This window comes from Gallus gallus, chromosome 14 (assembly GCF_016699485.2).
Source record: "Gallus gallus isolate bGalGal1 chromosome 14, bGalGal1.mat.broiler.GRCg7b, whole genome shotgun sequence".
Taxonomy (NCBI): domain Eukaryota; kingdom Metazoa; phylum Chordata; class Aves; order Galliformes; family Phasianidae; genus Gallus; species Gallus gallus.
In genome coordinates this window covers 6658098-6676030 of record NC_052545.1, presented here as the reverse complement: position 1 = coordinate 6676030, position 17933 = coordinate 6658098, and the positions used below count along the sequence as shown (strand labels likewise).

General features: G+C 54.8%; 1 protein-coding gene across 2 annotated transcripts in view; it reads right to left on the bottom strand.

Annotated features, from left to right (window-relative positions):
* Positions 1 to 9614, bottom strand: part of PRKCB (protein kinase C beta) — a 78072-nt gene extending 68458 nt beyond the window's left edge. For both annotated transcript variants that reach the window (XM_015294481.3, XM_015294480.4), the window contains exons 1-2: positions 9346 to 9614; positions 9111 to 9142 (exon numbers count right to left, since the gene is read on the bottom strand). In XM_015294481.3, the coding sequence (XP_015149967.1) occupies positions 9111 to 9142; positions 9346 to 9515 (202 nt within the window). In that variant the 5' untranslated portion in view covers positions 9516 to 9614. The remainder of the gene's footprint in view (positions 1 to 9110; positions 9143 to 9345) is intronic.
* Positions 9615 to 17933: the final 8319 nt, after the last annotated feature.

Sequence of the window (17933 nt, the reverse complement as noted above, 5' to 3'; positions counted from 1 at the left end):
CGGCACAGCAGGAACAGGATCACAGAGCGCATCTCAAGGTGCTTTGCTGTCACCCAGCAGCAGAGCTGATTCAGAACCACACTGCAAAGCCTTCCCCTGCCCTGATACACGTCTATGAGCGTTTGGGTCAATAGGGGACTGCTGGTAGGGAAAGAAATGCTTTTAGGTATATAATAAGGGAGAATTTAATTCTGCACTAAGGTTGGGAGAAGCAAGCCATTTATCACACAGCTTCTGATGACAGCACTTGTCCACAGCCGGGATGAGAGCTCTTCCCTTACAGCAGAGAGAGAACGGCAAAACAAAGGAATTCAGACTGAACCGTTGGGCACTGCGACACATATTCCGATAGTTTCAGGGAAGGAAGAAATTTGAACTGCAGAGTTTAACGTTACTTTAGCAAAGATTCTCCAAAAGGGTTTGGTACTCAACAAAAATGCAAATCGCCATCATGGCTTCCTAAGCAAATAAACTATTGTTACGTTGTTTTCCAGTCCAGCAGCATCCTGCTCTGAAGATCTAATAGCAGTCCTACTGAGCAGCTGCTAATTACAACCTCTCCTCCTGCCAAAAGCTCAGTCCCAGAGCCTCCAAACGACCCAAGGAGAGAGACTTCATCCATCCCAGAAGGCACCAGGTCAGCAGTTCTGCCATAACCCCTGCCACGGCCACACAGCTGCCCGTGCTGTGCCAGCTGCAGGCTGCTGCCCTGGCACACACCCCACTGCCCTCAGCCACAAAGCACGAGGACAGGCTCAAGGACACCTCTCCCACCAGCATCCCGCTTCTGCAGGCTCTGTACTGCAGCACCTGGCTCTGCTTCCACTGCGCAGCCGCCTGCAAAATGGAATGCCGCTGCACCGGGAGGGGATAGCAACAAGGAGGTCACACAGTGGCAGGAGGCTCTGGGACACAGCGCTGGGATCTGGGCAGCTTGAAGGATGGCTGCTGGGCCACGGGATGACTGTGACTGAGGCAGGGAGAGCCCCAGCAGAAGCACTGCGCTCGGCTCCTTGCTGCCATGAAGGTCACTTTGTCTCACCCGGGAGAGCTGCACGCTGCTGCCACAGCCCTACAAGCCTCATTTCCAGGAGCCTTTGGCCCTGAGGCACTTCTCCATCAAAGACAGATGAATAAGATACATTTGAAAGTTAATGGGCTGAGCTATTGGAGCCGGCCTGTAGCTGCACGAGCACAGACACAGGTGAGCTCAGCTCTATGGTTACTGCCCTGGGCAGGTGGGGGTGCAGGGGGGCTCTGCTCCAGCCCCCAGCTCCCCTCACACAAAGGCAGCTCCCATCCCTACAGCTGTGCTGGGCCTCAGCACTCCCTGCTGCACCACCAGCTGCTGCACAGAGAACTCTGAGCTCTGACCTGCCCCCAAGCTGCACCGCTGGAACGGATAACCTCTCCTCTGAGGGCATGCTCCTGAACAAGGAGCTGAAAGGTGGCAGTGAAGCACTAACCCTGCAGCAAAGCTAACCTCCATCACGACGGGGCAGAGGTTGCACCAAAGCACAAATGGCTTCCAGAGCTCACACCACCTATAAACCACAGCTTGAAGGGTTCTTTCAAGCCATGCACGAACACCCATCAGGAGAGGTGACAGCATACCAACAGCACTGACAGTACCGGAGCTGCAGGAGCACAGCACATGGCACTGCCCCACCTCCCACAGCTGGGCAGGGATACAGACACACCCCGGGCTCAGCCCCCCCCCCACTTCACCTCCTGGGCCATCACCCTCTGCTCAGCTGCCCCAAGGCACCAATGAGTTGCAGAGCATTTCCAAGTATTCTTGAACTAAGCAAAAGCATTCAGCGTAACAAATGCAAAGAACGAATAAAACCTAAAAACAAATTACTCAGCCTCTTCGGGGAGGCACAATATTAACGATCTTGACAAGCCCCATCATTTTGCTTATGAGGCAACGCTAGAGGTCCCAGCCAAGCAGCACACCAAGATGGAATGAGCTCTGAATCAGCCTCTCCCCAAACCACGGCGCCGATAAAGGCGGCAGAGCTGGAGACGCGGTAAATAATGACTTTGCACTGCGTCAGGAGCTAATCCACTCAGTGATGCAAATTTTATCCGTGGGCCACTTCCCCCTCACTCCGGCTTCTCACTGATCTTCCAGAACAGCCTTCGGATGACTCCTGCCTTCACGGCGATGTCACCAAGTTGCACTGAGCCATTCAGCAGCGCCAGGACGACTTTCCCACCTCTTCACAGCCGCACGCTCTCATTCTTTGGCTATAATTAGAAACCATGAAAACGCATTGTTCATGCGCTGAGGGTGGCAGCCCGGTGATGTGCTGGCTGCTCAGTGTGCTGGCTGCTCGGCCAGCAGCTCGCTGTTCTCTCTGAAGGTGAAGCGATTCCTGCATGGCAACGGGGGGACCGATGGGCACAGAGGCCGAAGCATCACAGTGTGATGAGGACAACTGAAGCTGACACATAATATGACTCCCAGCCATCCCGAGCAGCCAGCTGTTGCCATTGCCTAAAAGCCCATCTTGCTCAGAAGGCCCTTTGCAGAGCCCCCGGTTTTGACTTTACCTCCCCAGCCATCCCCCAAAAAGTAATACATTTTTTTCTGCCTGCTTGGAGCAAGAAAGAGTTTATTCCTCTGAGGAATCAGCACTTCCAGACAAAAAGGAAAGTTTGCAGGTAGACTGCATCTCTGAACCCCCCCCCACCCCCCAAAACCCACAGCTGGGTGTAACAGGAGCTGCATTGCAATGCACCTGAGGGCAGTGAGCCCCAGACCTGCAGGTGCTGTGATGTGTCACTGCTGGGCCCTTCAGCAAGCACTGCCTTCACAGACAGGGTCAGCAGCAAGCATCCCCTGCCTGGCACATTTAAACAAGATATATAAACCTGGCACAAAAGCCAAACCAAATATGGAAGCAAACTGAGCCAAGGAGATGCAGCTCCAATGCATCTGATGCCCAAGTGCAGCAGGAAGGCTTGGGACACACTGCACTCATCCTATGCCACAGACATTAAATTCCAGAAGCAAGAGGTTAACGGGTTACAGGTGCTCATCTCAAAGCAAGCAGACTCAGTACAGTTATGGAAGCACGGGACAAGCAGGGCAGCTCTGAGCAGCGCAGGAAGCAGCTCAGTCCCTCAGAAGCCCTGAGCAGGGCTGCAGCTAGGCTCCAGGTCAGCCACAAAGCATCAACCAGACAGCGACATGTGGCTAATGCCTGCACACTGCCCATGGGCTGCAAGCATCCCACCCGTGCTGCACACGCCTGCAGATCCATGCGTGGGTCAGCTCAGCTCAAGTGTGCCCAGCGGCGAGAGAAAGCATCGCGTCCTCATTAGCAGCAATTATCAGCACCAAACAGGAGAGCAGCAATTGCTGCACCCCACGCCTGCCCAACCTTGGGCAGCTTCCAGGAGAGAGGCACTCAGTAAGGAAGAAGAGGAGCTAACCGCCTTCCAGGAACCGCTTCCCAGGAAGAGGAGCACCAAATTGCAGCTGAAGCGGCTGCAGGAATGGCCCCCCGAGGCGGTGCGCGCCGCAGACCCACGTGCAGCCAGCAGCCACCCACCCCACAGCACCCCCACACCGAGAGGCTGAGCATGGGGAGCTGCAGGAAGACAGCTGCCACTGCTCTGCGCGCGCGTTTCCCTCGGAGGGAAGCGGGATCAGCTGTCGGAAGCAATGGGGAGAGCAGAGTCACTGCACTGACCCCATCCGCGCCGTTCGTGCTTCCTCTTGCAGCAACGAACAGCCACATAATCCTCAGGAGAAAGACAGCTGCTGGTGAGTTGGTAGTTTAATTGCACAGAATTCAGGTGGCCAACTCAGAACATGTTGAGCTTATTTTACTTTCTGATGGAGAGCAAAGCTGAGAAACGCTTGCAGACCAGAGGAGAGCCTAGCAGCACTAACCCAGAGCAACCACAGTCCCTGGAGTCCCCAGAGCAGCTGTGCATCACCTCCACGCATTGCCCAGCAGCACGCAGCCCTGGGCCCTCCTTCCCTCCCATGCCCCCACTCCTCTTTCCCAGGGCTCTGTGGATGAGATGACGGCACAGTGTGAGCTGAACAAGGCACTGCTCGTTTCGTTTCTTGTGGCACCACTTGGAATGGGTCTGCCCTGCTCTCACCTCCTCCTGCCACGGGCAGCACGCTGAAGGCCATCAGACAGCAGTGAAGGATTTTGGCACTGGCAGCACAGTGACACCAGAACACGGAGATGGGATCCCAAGGCTGTGCACAGAGCTTTGCTGCTGTGGGCGCATTTGTTGCCCTTCTCGGGCTGTTTGTTCCCCGCACTCTGCCTTCCATCACAGCTCTTGAAGAAAACAAGGAACACACTGCCCAGAAAGCCCACGGCCACTCCTCTCCCGCAGGGAGCTCATTACTCACCTTTTCTAAATGGCTCTAATTGATGGACTTCCAGAATAATGATTCACAGAGCCACGCTGGAGGAATTAATTGCACAGCACCGCACACCCCCTCCGCTCTGTGCTGCCCTTCAGCCCGCACCATGCAGCAATGGGAGCAGCCCACAGCTGGGCTCCGGCAGGTCCAGAGCCCTACTGAGGGCGATGCACAGGGCTAACCCCCTGCACAGCTACTTTCTGCATGAAAAACCCACCCAAACACTTCTCCTGGGTGAAATCTCATCCCCCCCTGCTTTCACGATCATCCCTCCTTGTTGCCACGCACATTTGAGGCAGAACAGAAGACAGCACTCCAAAATTTCCCTTCTGATTGTGCACTTTTTAATTACATGTTGCAGGCAGTTCTGCCCTGAACTAAATAACGGGCACAGTCAGAAGTTAATTTCTTAGTCATGGTGCTCACGCAACTTCTTTGCTGATAAATCCAAAGGGGGGCTGGACAGCACCGATGAGTGTATCCAGCTTGATATTTTGGTTGGCTCAAATGCCTCCAGAGGAGCGAGAGCCCTGCTTGCTGGCTGGGAGGGCAGCAGCGCTGCCGAAGGGCTGGTGGGACTCCTCAAGCCTGAGCTCCACCCCTGCACTCACAGAACCCACACTGAACTTGAAAAGGAGAGATCTAAGAGGAGCTGTACCTCCTGCCTTACGCCAGAAATCCAACGTATACGGCCTTGTTCTGCTTTGCGGCCCTGGCGATTTCCCCTCAGGGGTCCATCTGCAGAGATGGGGCCCAGCAAAAACCTGCAGCTCCCCAGGAGGTGTCCCTGGGACAGGGGACCCACGCACAGCCCCACACGGCCACATGCTCAGCACCACCTCCAGTCACCAGCACCCCACTGCTGCGTGGGGTACGCTACGAGCCCATGGGGCTGGAAGAATTCACAGGATCGTGTTCAAATGAGCCAGCAGGCACATGGCAGAGCTGATGCCATCTGCTGCGGGTCTCCTTAGGGACTGCCCAGGCACTGAATTCCCCCAGGAGGCTCAATTGCTGTAGCAGCATCATCACAGAGACTCAAATCCTTTGCCAAAGCCCTGGGACCAACAGCTCTGCTTGCTGCAAACCTATGGTGCATGGAGCCACGGGGCTGGCTCAGAGCCCCCTGCTCAGCCCCAGCCAGAGGAGATACCCCAGGAAGGAAGCTGACCACTTTTTCATCAAACTTTTAAGATCACTGTACGATGACGGTTACCTTGGGAGATAAAGAAAAATCTACCATGCTAATTGCAAAGGGGGAGGGCGGAGAGAAACCACATCCACCGAGCAACAAAAATGAACCCTTTGGCGCTGTAAGGAGACACTCACAGGGCTGAAGGTATCAGTGATCCCTGCTGAACCTGATAGCCATGGGCCAGGCTCTGCAAGAGGCCTCTGCCAGCCCAGATTTCCTGCCCAAACAACTCCAAAAAGCAGCTGAGGAAGGAGGTATCCAGCACAGGAAAGAGCAGGATTAAGGAAACCAGCTCCATTCAGGCTGTAATGCTCATCTTAGAAGGAGCTCTGGTCACACAGCCACAGCGTGAAGGTGCACACACCTCCTCTTTTTCCTACCAGCTCAGTTTGATGCAGCCCTGCAGAAGCACCGACCACCTGGCACAGCATGGGGGTCCAGCCCCACTTCCCCCCCCGCACCACTGCCCGCAGCCACAGAGCACTCCCCGCACCACAGACCACACTGCCATGCACTGAGAATTGTACTATCACCATGAGACACACGGAAACCCTCCAAAATTATGTTTCCAATTTCTGCTGCATTATATAATTAGCACCATTTGTGTCGCAAAAGTAATTGCAGTAACATTTTTAATTAGTCTATTTGAACACTAACATTTCTCCACTGTGCATAATATGTTGACACGAAATTACTGGGTTTGAGGCAACTCTGAATGATTGGAGTTTGTTTTGCTTTTGTTTCTCCTTTGCTTCACGCAGTCAATAGCAGCGCACCGCCGATGAGATGAACCCAGCCCTGAGCTGAGCTGGGTTTCACTGCAGTGGGTTTCACTTCCGTCTGGAGGGCAGCGAGGTGGGGGGAGGAAGGGGAGTTGTGACAGCTGAGAAATACATGAGAAACACACTGGGAGGAGGTGAGCCCTGCCTGACACCCTCAGCCATTCAGACTTTGTAGTGAGTGTTGCACCGACAGCACAGCAAGCGAGAGCATTGGTGTTGGAGGGTTGGGAGAAGAAGCCATGGAAGAAGGATGCGTGTATGGGACCAAGTTTGGAAAGATTAAATTTGAAGGGTATCTTTGCTTACTGTGTCACTGCTAGGGGAAGGAAGTGAACAATGTACCCAGAAAAGTCACTGCAAGAGATCCAAGCACTCATTACTGAATGGTGCCCTTCCCCCCCCCCCCCCCCCCCCCCTCCCCCTTCTCCTCTTAAGGAACCAAGATCCTTCTTTCCAAGATCTTTCCTACTTTGTACACGTGAAAGCAGTAACAGATGCAGGTTATTTTTGCTCGTAACTGAGAATCACATTACGTGACTGCTCACCTCCCCTCCCCACGAGCACTGCTTCCCAGGCTCCGGGTCAGGCACAGCCCAGCAGCACAGCACCGACTGCAGCTGAGCAGACCCCGCTGGCAGCACAGGTGCCCTCCTGATGCCTCCAGCACACCCAGCACCCCGACCTACAGAGCCCGAGAACTGCTGGCCAACAGGAGAAAGGTGCCCCAAGGAATAATAAACAGGAATATTAACAGAAAAGGAAATGCTACCAGAGGTGGCAGCTCCCAGAAGTGGCACAGCAAGGAGACCAAGAGCTCCATTCTTGACAGCATCCAGAGACGTACCCTTCAGATGTATGCAAGGATAAGAAGGAGATGGTATACAAGGATAAAGAGATTAGCAAGCAGTTAGGTGGCATTTGCAGTACCCATTAGTATTTCAAGCTGCAATGAGTCAGTTTCTGCAAACTTCCTGCCAAAAGTCACAAGTAATGAGCTAATTAACAATCTAATTATTGCAAATGCCCTAGAAAGAAATCAGGGCACAGGTGAAAACCTACTTAAACATGGCAATAAGAAACAGCTTAGAAACAAGACAGACATGTGCCTTAGCTACGTTTCCAGCCATGCCTGCTAACAGTAGGATACAACAGTCGGGCGATTATTAAAGTTGAATTAAAGCTGTTCTCATGTCTGTCGTACCAGAATAACCTGGAAAGCAGTTGCTATGACAGAAGGACATTACGGACCAGTCACACACTTTTGGCAGCATCCCTGAGCACAGCACTGCAATGGGAACCCTATATGGTGTGAGCACAGCCCTGCAGCCTCCAGGAGGGCCCCGGAGCTCTATTCTGCCCCACAGCCGGGCACAGTCAGCTGATGGCCAACAGCTGTGCATCAGCACTTCTCAGGCTGCCCATATGGGTCCCATTTACTGCCTTTACACTAGAGACAGATTTGATATCAAAAACCTTAAGAGTTAAGCCTCAAAGCAAGTGCACAATGATAAATAGGTTTCAACAATAGTTCTCAACAGCTGAAAGACACCTGAAAAGGTTCAAATGATCTGACATTGAATACTATAGGAAGAACTGAGCAACTGACCATGAATTACACAGGAGGAAAGAACAAGCCGTGCCCCACCCTCAGATGAACCCCCTGCCCCCAGCCTTCCCTAGGGCACAACAGATTTCAGAGCTGCTGTGTTTGTACAAATATGCCCACCACCACGCTGCACGCGCCATAAGGAAAGGCAGAATTAAAGGCTGAGTAAGGCTAGGAAGACCCACAGAGATATAAGATGCACAGAATGTAGCACTGCTTCACTGCCTGCGTATGGAACCTCAGCTAGAGGGGAGCACTGCCCTGAGGAGCAGCACCAGGACAGGTTGCAGCATTCCTCTGCCCCCAGAACCAGCACTTGGGGAGGGGGGCTGAGGCAGACAGCAGCCTTGGTGGGTTACCCAGGTCACCCAGGAGCACGAGGCACAAACAAGGTGTGCCAAGATGAGCTGTTCCTGTGCTACTGAATTAAACAGCAGTTCTATTCCTTAGCTTGGCGTTCAGCCACCTGCCAAAACAAAGCTTGACCCCAAATCCTCACTACAGCAAGAAGGCAGTGCCAGCAATTACAAGGCTGAGCCGTGAGCCCAGGGCTGCAACCCCACACAGGTGGGACCTGCATCCCCTCCTCCTCTCCATTGCCGGGCATCTCACAGCCTCACAGCAAGAGCCAGGCACAGGAGGCTTACCGCAGCTTGGTGTCTAAGGGCAGCCCAGGGAGCCCCTCCTGACCGCTGAGCGCTACCAGAACCAAGAATTCCACCTGTAGTAACCCAGCAGCTCTCACAACACGTTCTGCTATAACGCCTCATTTTTCCCCAGCAACACAACGGAGCCATTGAAGTTCCTCAGCCCGCACAGCCACGGCCCCGCGCTGCCGGGCCAGCATTGCCAGCCTGCCATTAACAAACCTCCACACATCAAACGGACTAAATGTATTAAAAACCATCAGCTGCCCTCTGCCTTTTTTTGGGGGGGTGTGTAGAAGGGGAGTGCCTATGCAGCCTTCTACGCTCATTTTGGGGGGCCAAAAGCCTACCCACGAGCAGCCCTAATGCACCGACGGTCCGCTCGGGAACGAGGAGGGGGGGGGCTATGAAATGACGAAGCTGCTTCTCAGCCCTGTCCCTGTCCCTGTGCCCCGCGGCCCCGATGCGCGACACTCACCTTGACACTGGAAGCCCTGCTTGCCGAAACCCCTGCGGGGAGAGAGACAGAGAGGGGGGCTGAGCACCGGCACCGGGAGGGAGGGGGGAACGGGGGCAGGGTGAGGGGTCCGGGAATGGGAGAGCGAGGTCCGGGAGCGGCTGAGGGGGGTTCGGGCCGGAGATGGGGATCAGTGTGAGGGGGTTTGGCGGGAAGCGGGGGGTGGGGTGGGGGGAGGTACGGAGCGGGCGCTCACCAGATGAAGTCGGTGCAGTGGCTGCAGAAGGTGGGCTGCTTGAAGAAGCGCGCCGTGAACTTGTGGTTCTTCACCTCGTGCACGTTCTTCTGCCGCAGGGCTCCCTTGCGGGCGAAGCGCACCGGGCCCTCCTCGCCCTCGGGGCCCGGCGCCGCCGGCGGCTCGGCCATGCTGCGCTGTGGGCGCCGGGCTCGGCTCCGCTCGGCTCGCCTCGGCTCCGCCCGGCTCGGCTTGGCTGCGGGGCTCGGCGGCGCTCAGCACCTCTGGCTGCAGCTGTGGCGGGAGGCAGCGACACACACCCGACAGCGCCCCGCCCCCTCATCTACATATCGCCTCAGCCCCGCCCTGTATCTGCATAACAAGCCCCGCCCCCCAGGAGAACAGACTCCGCCTCCCGCTCGCGCCTCTGGGTTTAAACCCCGCCCCCGCCCCCCGCTTTGCGTGCTGATTTGCGGAGCGCGGTGTTGATGCGCGAGTGGGCGTGGTCCGACGAGGCCCCGCCCATGCGTTGATTTGCATACGGCACCTGCATCCCGGCGGGCCCTGCCATGGCGCCATGCCGGGGGTGCACCGTCGGCCCATGTATTGCTGCGGGCAGGGACGGGGCGAGCGTTGAGGCACTGGGCTGCGGGCACACAGTAACAGCGGTGACGGTAACTGGGGTATAAGCATCCACAGGGAAATCCTGGCTTCAGGTCACTCGCAGGAGGCACCTACACTGAGTGATGAATGCTTGCTGCAGGGCTGGCAGGGAGACTGCTGTTCCCAAACTCAAAAGCTTTACAGAGCGCTAAAGCCAGGATCGCTTGTTCTGCCCTTATTTCCTGGCAGTGTGAGCCAGCAGCAGCCCCGGAAGGAGGGCTGCAAAGCTCAGAGGTGCACCTAGGGTGATTTCAGGACTTCTAGTTCAAACGATCACAGTTCAAAAAATTACAGTGCAATTTCAGCTCAAACAATAGCCTCATTTTCCCATCTCACTGAAGCCTTCGGGTCAGCTCCCACCCTGTACCAGCCATCCTCCTTATCCCCTGCCCATGGCACTGCAGAGAGCTCTCCACTCCCGGGGTTACCCCCGCCCAGCTCTCCTCATGCCAGCCCCACTCACTGCACCTGCTTTGGGAGCATTAAATCAGAATGGAAGGCAGCTTTACCAAAGCCTAACAACTATGACTGTGACTGTCCCTGCCCTGCCTTGCCTCAGCCCCCCTGCCCACGGGCTCTTGCTCCAAAGAATGCCTCCCAGTCTCTATGGAACTTGGTTCCCAGGAGGGTACCAGAAATAGGCCCTGAGCTGCTATTATGCAGCTGTTTAAAAAGCTCCATTATAATCATAAACGCAGAGCTGACCTGTCCTGCTGGTAGTGTCTTTCCATAAGCAGACAGCTTGTTACTAACACCCAGCACCCTGCGATCTTAATGCTAAGGAGGGGAGACAAATTGCAGGCATCCCTCCTCGTGCAGAGCTTTTGTCCCAAAGAGGTGCAGAGACGTTCCTGTCTGCTGGCTGGAGGCGGTGCAGCTGCGGGGCCCCTGCTTGAGGCCTGGGCCCATTCATGGAGCTTTGCACATAGAAATCTTCACAACAGAAATAGCTCTTTATGCACGCAAAGGAATGGGAGGAATAAGAAAAATAATAACAGGTCATTTTGATGCCTTTCCTGTGTAGTTTTGCAAAGGAAACTGGTACATAATCCTAAGTGCATGCTGCACTTAGCATGTAGCCACGCCAAGCTGAATTCTGCTCATTTTAACTGTGCTTTGCTATTTCTTCTTTGTTGTTCTTTTAATGCATGTACCCTTTTTCCAAACACAGCCCTCGTAGCTGTTGCATACGGAACCCAGCAGCAGCAGGAACCACAGAGATGTCTTTAATTTCCCCGTACAAGCACTGATAATCATGTCAGTATTCACATTCAAGCTTTCCTCCCTCTGCTGGGCTGCAAAGCACAAAAGCCAGGTATGGTTTCTGCTTTCGGGAGGCTGCTTTCTTTTTTCTTGTTTTCCCTTACTTTACCGTTTTCATTATTTAACACACTGAGACTCATGTTATATTAAAGGTGGGACTTCCAAAGCCATACTGACTTCCACGGGAGATGGGTACTCAGATCCCCCACGCACTGAGAACATATTGGGCTGAGCATCCACGCAGCTCCCTCATAAGAAAATTATCGTATTTATTAACGCAAGTAAAGTCCTCAGAGGTGCAAGGAGAGGATGAGCAACAGAACTGAACCAGCACTCTCACAGTAATGCATTGCATGGAGCAAAGGTGAACCCAGCACAGTCCATTCTCATTCCCATAAACCTCAAGTTTTATGGAACCTTCCAGACAGAGCAGAGCCAGCAGTGCAGCCCTACACCTCCCTGCGCTGCGGCTCAGTGCTCCCCAAAGGATCTTGCACACAGGAGGCAGACAAGGTCCTGACCAACCCCTACGGCCTAGAGACACCGCTCCAGCTGTGCCCAGATCAGCTCCCTCTGAGCAGTTCCAATGAAGCTGACAGCGAATTTTCTCATTTTCTCAGTGCGTTTCTTAGGAACCTAAATCCCCCACAGGAAGCAGGTGGAGGAAGAGCGGAGCTCTAATGAGAAATAAAGGTGTCTCAGCAGCCCCTGCGTGCTATGCGGATGCTGTCTCATTCCGCGCCATGCCAGGAAACCCAGCACCGGGAAGGGCTCCAGGTGCCTGTGACCCTGAGGGTGGCTCCTGCTGGCCTCAGCTCCGAGGGGATGTAAGCAGAGTTTTAAAAGCTCTCACTTCAAATTGTCCATGCAGACACCCCCACACACTGTATTCTTCCTTAGGACACCATCAGCCTTTGGAAGTGCCTCCCGTTGCTCACAGTCACAGGGCTGCAGTGGGGTTCTGCTCTGTTACCTGGGGCCATGTGCCTGCAGCAGTGCTGTGGGGCTCATGCTGCCCCCGTCAAGTATCCCTGTCCTGCCCCAGTGACACAGGGGGTGAATGGGGGGCTTCCCAGTGCCCAGAGCTGTGTCAGCTGCTCTGGGGTTTCCCTTTCTGCTCTCACCATTTTTGCATGTTTCACATCTTGAGGACAGAGAGCAGAGAGAGAAGCGGCAGTGGTGAGAGCCCAGCTTGCGCACCCACGGTGGGGAGAGCATCCTCAGCTGCAGCACAAAGCCAAGCGGCCCCAGTGCAAGGACAGAGGCATTACATAAACCCTCACGGGATCGCCAGCAATGGGAGAGCCGTGCAGCCACAGCCACTGTTCCAATTCCAGACCCCAGCAGCAGTCACCTCGCATTCACTTCCAGCTCTCATTGCAGCAGGCCAGGCACAGAATCGCTGCCTCCTTGTGACCTGCACATGTGGACAGTGCAAGAGAGGCTGTCAGGGCTGCCGAGGGGGTCCTGCCAGATCTGCTCAGAGGAGGGGGCTTCAGAGGCTTTTGCCCCCACCCTGGCACACTCAGCAGCTTGTGCCCCATTTCCAGGCTCTCCCACCAGCCCGTGTTGTTCTGCTTGTTCTTGTAGTGCCCACGAGCATACAGCGGCAGGGAAATACAGAGCTGCAGGCAGCAAGCTGCTTCCTAGCTTGGTGTGGATGTGCAACATTCCTCCCATCACCACTCAAGGCACAGCACGTTGCAGATAAATAAATGCAGTGAGGAAAGCCTGCAAATCTCTCTCTTTCTTTGGGCCTCCCATTTGGGTAAGGGGCAGAGGCAGCAAAGCTGCAGTGGCAGTGCTCCAGACCTCCACGCACGGGAAGTGCCATTACCCGCTGGGACCGCGTGGTTCGGCGCATCACAGCCACAGTTGGGCGGTTTAAATATTTCATATTCCTCTCTGCTGGGTTTTCAGGAAGAACAAATTAATTCTGTTTCATGTACCCAAAAGTGGCCCACATCAAACCGCCTTCCTGCACCTCTGCTTAAACAAACTTAGTGGTAAAATCCTTGGGGTTTTGCTGCCCGTTTCCAAATCCATTTGATCAATAACTGGCTTTCATATCCTCTGACTGTAAGAGGGGAAGCGGGCATCACTCCTTGCCACTGGTTCAAACTGTGGGGATTTTCCACTGCCTTGGGAGTGGGGTGAGCACACAAGTGAGCCTGTGTGGCAACGGGAGCGCTCCTGCTTCCCCGCGTGCCGAGGGGAACGGGGCAGACCCACAGCCCCAACACACAGCTGCCTTTGGGGCTGCTCACTGCTGCTGCCCCACAACATGAGCTTCTCCCCAGGGCTCCTCCTGGCTCTGTGTGCACGGTTCATCGCATTGCTCATAAGAATTGTCTGATCGCGAGTTATTCCCCCAGCCCTGCCAGGAGCCCAATTTAAATAACAATGAGGCTCGGTTACAGGCGGCAGGTCTGATCCCAGCGCACGCTGACTTCTTCATTAAGCTTGCCTCGCGAGGGCTTTCCCTGCAGCCGAGCCATTAACTGCGAGCATCGCTCACAGCCGCTGTGCCGGTGGCATCCCTCTCCCTGCCCTGAGCCAGCAGAGCCTGCAGTGTCACAGTGCTATGCCGTGGGGCTTGGTGCCAGCCTGGGGGGGAAGCCTTAAACCCAGAGGATGAAAACCCTGAGACGTTCCTATCGTGGCCTTGGTTCATCCCCTATTTTCCACCAGAAATTACTGCAGCATAAATGTGAGGGCGCAGACAAGGGCAGGGCCAGGCACACCCCGTCCTGCTGTCCCCTCCTGTGCTGGAGAATGATCCCTGATCTGCAGCTGTGATGGGACAGCCGCATGCACACAGCTTCCAACACAGCAGTGTGCAGAGCTGGCACTGGGCTGCTGACCCCACAGCTCAGATGCCACCAGCACCATTTACACCCACCGCCGGTGGGAGCTGGGCAGGAGAGCTTTGCTCTCCGTTGGGTGACCTGATGGCAACCCCCAGGCCATGAATGTAAAGTCAAACAAAAGCTGTGGAGGAAAAGCAACGAAAAATTCATGAAAACAGAACAACCGACCTGTTGGTGAATTTCCAGAGATATTTGAAATGTTTCACCAAAAAAAAAAAAAGAAAAAAAAAAACACCCAGAAAGAACTGCTTTCCTAATTTAGAAATCAAAAGAATTTTTGAATGGAAAACATTTGCATGGGGCTTTCACTGCTCTCAAACTAAATGACTCTGACTCGCTTTGGACAGGAGCGCAGTGCTTATCTGACTGCTTTCGGGTCTCATTTGCCCCAGGCAGCACTCTGGGCAGACACTGAGCACCCCAAGCTCCTGACTTTGGTTTCTGCCCCACTCTGTTTGTGGCTACCATCACCCACGCACTCACTGCACCCAGACTGTGTGACAATGACACCCAGTCCCTCAGCTCCTGGTGACAGCCCAGGGCTGGCCACCTTCTCCCACTGCCCTTCATCTCCCCAACCCCTCCCATAGCTCCATGTGCTCCCACACACCAGACCCCAGGCGCAGCCCAGGAGATCCCCTCCCTGGCAAGGTAAGGGCCATCCTGACATGATTTCCCCTGATCCATTTGAGATGGGATCTCCTCCTCTGAATGCTGGACTGTCAGCGGGTATCTGAACATAATTAAATCCTGCTGCTTCTTCAGATGTCCTTGGAAGTCGTATGCCTGACCTATTTCTGATGCGTCTCTGTAGCTGTCCTCCAAACCTCCCCAGCCACGCAGCAAACGAGCCCTTCCTTTGCCGGGGCACTGTGGATGTTTGACGTTCTCTCTGGTTTAATGACCTAACAGTAAAAGCTATTGACACAGGCTGTAATTAATACACCCGGTGGGAAAAGCAAAGGGCAGCTCTGTGTGGTGAGGAGAACTGATGGCCAGACGGGGCTGCACAGAGCTGGTCCCCGCCTGCCTGCCTCTGCCGGTGTCAACATGCATCCCTCCACCCCATGCATCCCTTCATCTCACGTAACCCTGCACTCTGCACATCCTGTACTCCAGGCATCCCTGCACCTTGCACATCTCCACACTTGTCAGCCCCTTCACCAGGTGGGTGGGAGGCACAGAGAGGTTCGGGGCAGGGTCCCATGACAGTGCCTCACCCTGCTGTGTGCCCAGACAGGAGCAGGGGCCCTGTGCTCGTTACATAAATGGGCTTTTGCTGTACTCATCAATGTCATGAAGCCCCACCCCGATTACTGATATCACCGTTCCCATGGCAACAGAAGTGCTGCAAAAAAAAGGAAGAATGGAGATGAAGAAAGGCACAGGGAGGGGGAAGGGGAGGGAAAGCCTGGGGAGGGGCTGCAGTGCCCACAGGGCCCACACCACCCTGGGAGAGTCCCTATGGGCTGGGTGGGATGGTGGGCTGCTCATTGGTGTGGGGACCACCACAGCAGTGCCCTCATGGGGACCTTAGCACTAATCCACTTCCATTAGTCCCAACATGGCTTTATCCGCCTCAGATGCTCAGAAACCCAATATCATCTACTCCATCCCCTCTGCCTGTCTGTGGCTACATTCTGAGATGTTTTATCGGTGTCAAGGATGGCTGAAAAAGATTTTTTTTGGCAAGCCTGAGTCTCCAAATCCTCACATGATCCCAGGACCTGGGAATAACATCAGGAGAGATGCAGAAAGCAGCCAAAGCTGTGTCCTACAGCCCTTAAATCCTGGGGTAACTGCAGGACAGGTAGACAGACAGACAGAGGCAGCCAGCAGAACCTCACCAGAGTAACAGAGGGTTTTGCAGCTCAGAATTCCCTACCCAGCCTTCCCACATCCTCTTTTTGCAGAGCCTCAGTGGGGCTGGGACCCCAGAATGGGGACTGCTGTCTGTGCCCTGCTCCACTGCCATCCGCCTGGGGCTGCCCTGTGCCGTCATTCGTGCCGTGGTTGTACAGAGGAGGAGGAAGCCATGCCAGCACCAAGGTGCCAATTACTCTTTCATTAACAGCCGATGTATTTCTCTATCAGCCCTCTGCTTCTCCATACAATGTTGATCATTTTGATGGAGCATTTGTTTTAATTTCCCAAATGAGGAAGCAATCTTGTAAATATTGTGTGGTAATTAAAATGGCTATTTATTGTGCAGCATTCTGCCTGCTGCCAGCACATACTCTGATTAGCATTCCCCTTCCACTGAGCCTCTGCTCCCACCCGTCCTCAGCTTTAGGGAGCCCAGCACATAGAAACCTGCAGGGAAGCACAACTGTGTCCATCCATCTGTCCATCCATCCGTCTATCCACTCGGCCGCGCTGACTGCTTGCTGCTGAGACACAGCCAGAAGTTTCATGTCCTCCAAAAGCCAACCCAGCAACAGCAAACAGCAGCCCTTGTTTCTGCAAACTCATTCCTCAGGTTGCAGGTTAACAGTGGGATTGTCTGCTATGGGGGCAAATTAGAAAGGTGGTCTGGAAGAGAGGGAAGCAGTGATTTCTGTCGTCCCAAGGGCTCCGTGCCACCCGCCCTATGGGCACCACCGCCATGGCCTGGGATGGGGACAGGGTGCGTGGTCACACAGACAGCTGTGCAGCCCCAACCTATGGCTACACAATGCCCAGGGAATTGCCAAAATTTCTCTGAGATGGTTCAAAATCCACGGATACCTCCTGGGTCTCCATGGTGACTGGGAGTGAGGGCTGGCTCTGTGTGTCGGGGGCAGTGGCTGTGCCCCAGGGAGCTCAGGGGACCAGGGATAGGCTGGGGGTGCCAGAGGCATTGGGACCCCTCAGTACTGGGGTCACACATGTGCCACCAGCCGTGTGCCAGGCTGAGGAGCTATGTGCCTGAGCCTCATCACATTTGCATAAGTGCAAATTAGTAGCTGAGGCTTTGCCTGGTGTGGTTTCTGTTTATGATTTCCTCTCTGCAAACAATCACAGTGACAAAAGCTGAAAGCATAAAAATGCATTCCTTGGAAATAAACCTCTAGCTGAACCCTTTGTAAAAACTCTGCAAAATGAAAATCCTCCCAGCCTGAGCGATGCTGGGCAGAGAAACACCTCGAGGCTGAGGAGTGGGGCTGGAGGCACCGTGCAGGAAGAGAGAGGGGCTCGGGGGGGGGGGGGGGTCGGTCCCACAGTGCTGCACTCATGTGCGGAGGAGACCCCAGCCCCCGTTCCCCCCCAGGAGGCTGCTAACCGGCTGCTCCCCAGGGAGCCCGAGTGGGCTGCGATGACAGAAAGCGAAAAGGAATTGAAGATCAATAGAATGAGAAGAAAAAGCAGAAGTGGGGGTGGGAAGCAGAGCAGTAGCCACCCCCCCAGCCCCACTCCCTTCTCTATGTGGCCTCTCATGCCCTGACATGTGGTCCTGGGGCAGAGACCCCAGCACTGGGCTGGGGATGTCACCACTGCTTCAAATGGATACCCCCATGGCCCACACCCAGCACCCCACACCCAGCTGTGGGCCTCTGCAGAGCTCTGTGCACAGTGCTGAAGCTCATTAGGGTTCTTTGCATATATGCTAATGAGCAGGAAGACTGCTCTGGCATTTGCACCCTGGTGCCCGGCTGTGGAGCAAATAGAACAGCACAGGAGCACATTCCCCAGCCTCAGGCACCACATGGGCACGGCAGCAAAGGGCATCAGCTCACCCCTGCCCCACTGGGACCCACTGTGAGAGCTCCCCCAGCACACACTGCAGACTCCCACTCCCTTTCCCATCGCCTCTCTCCCCATCTCCTACATACA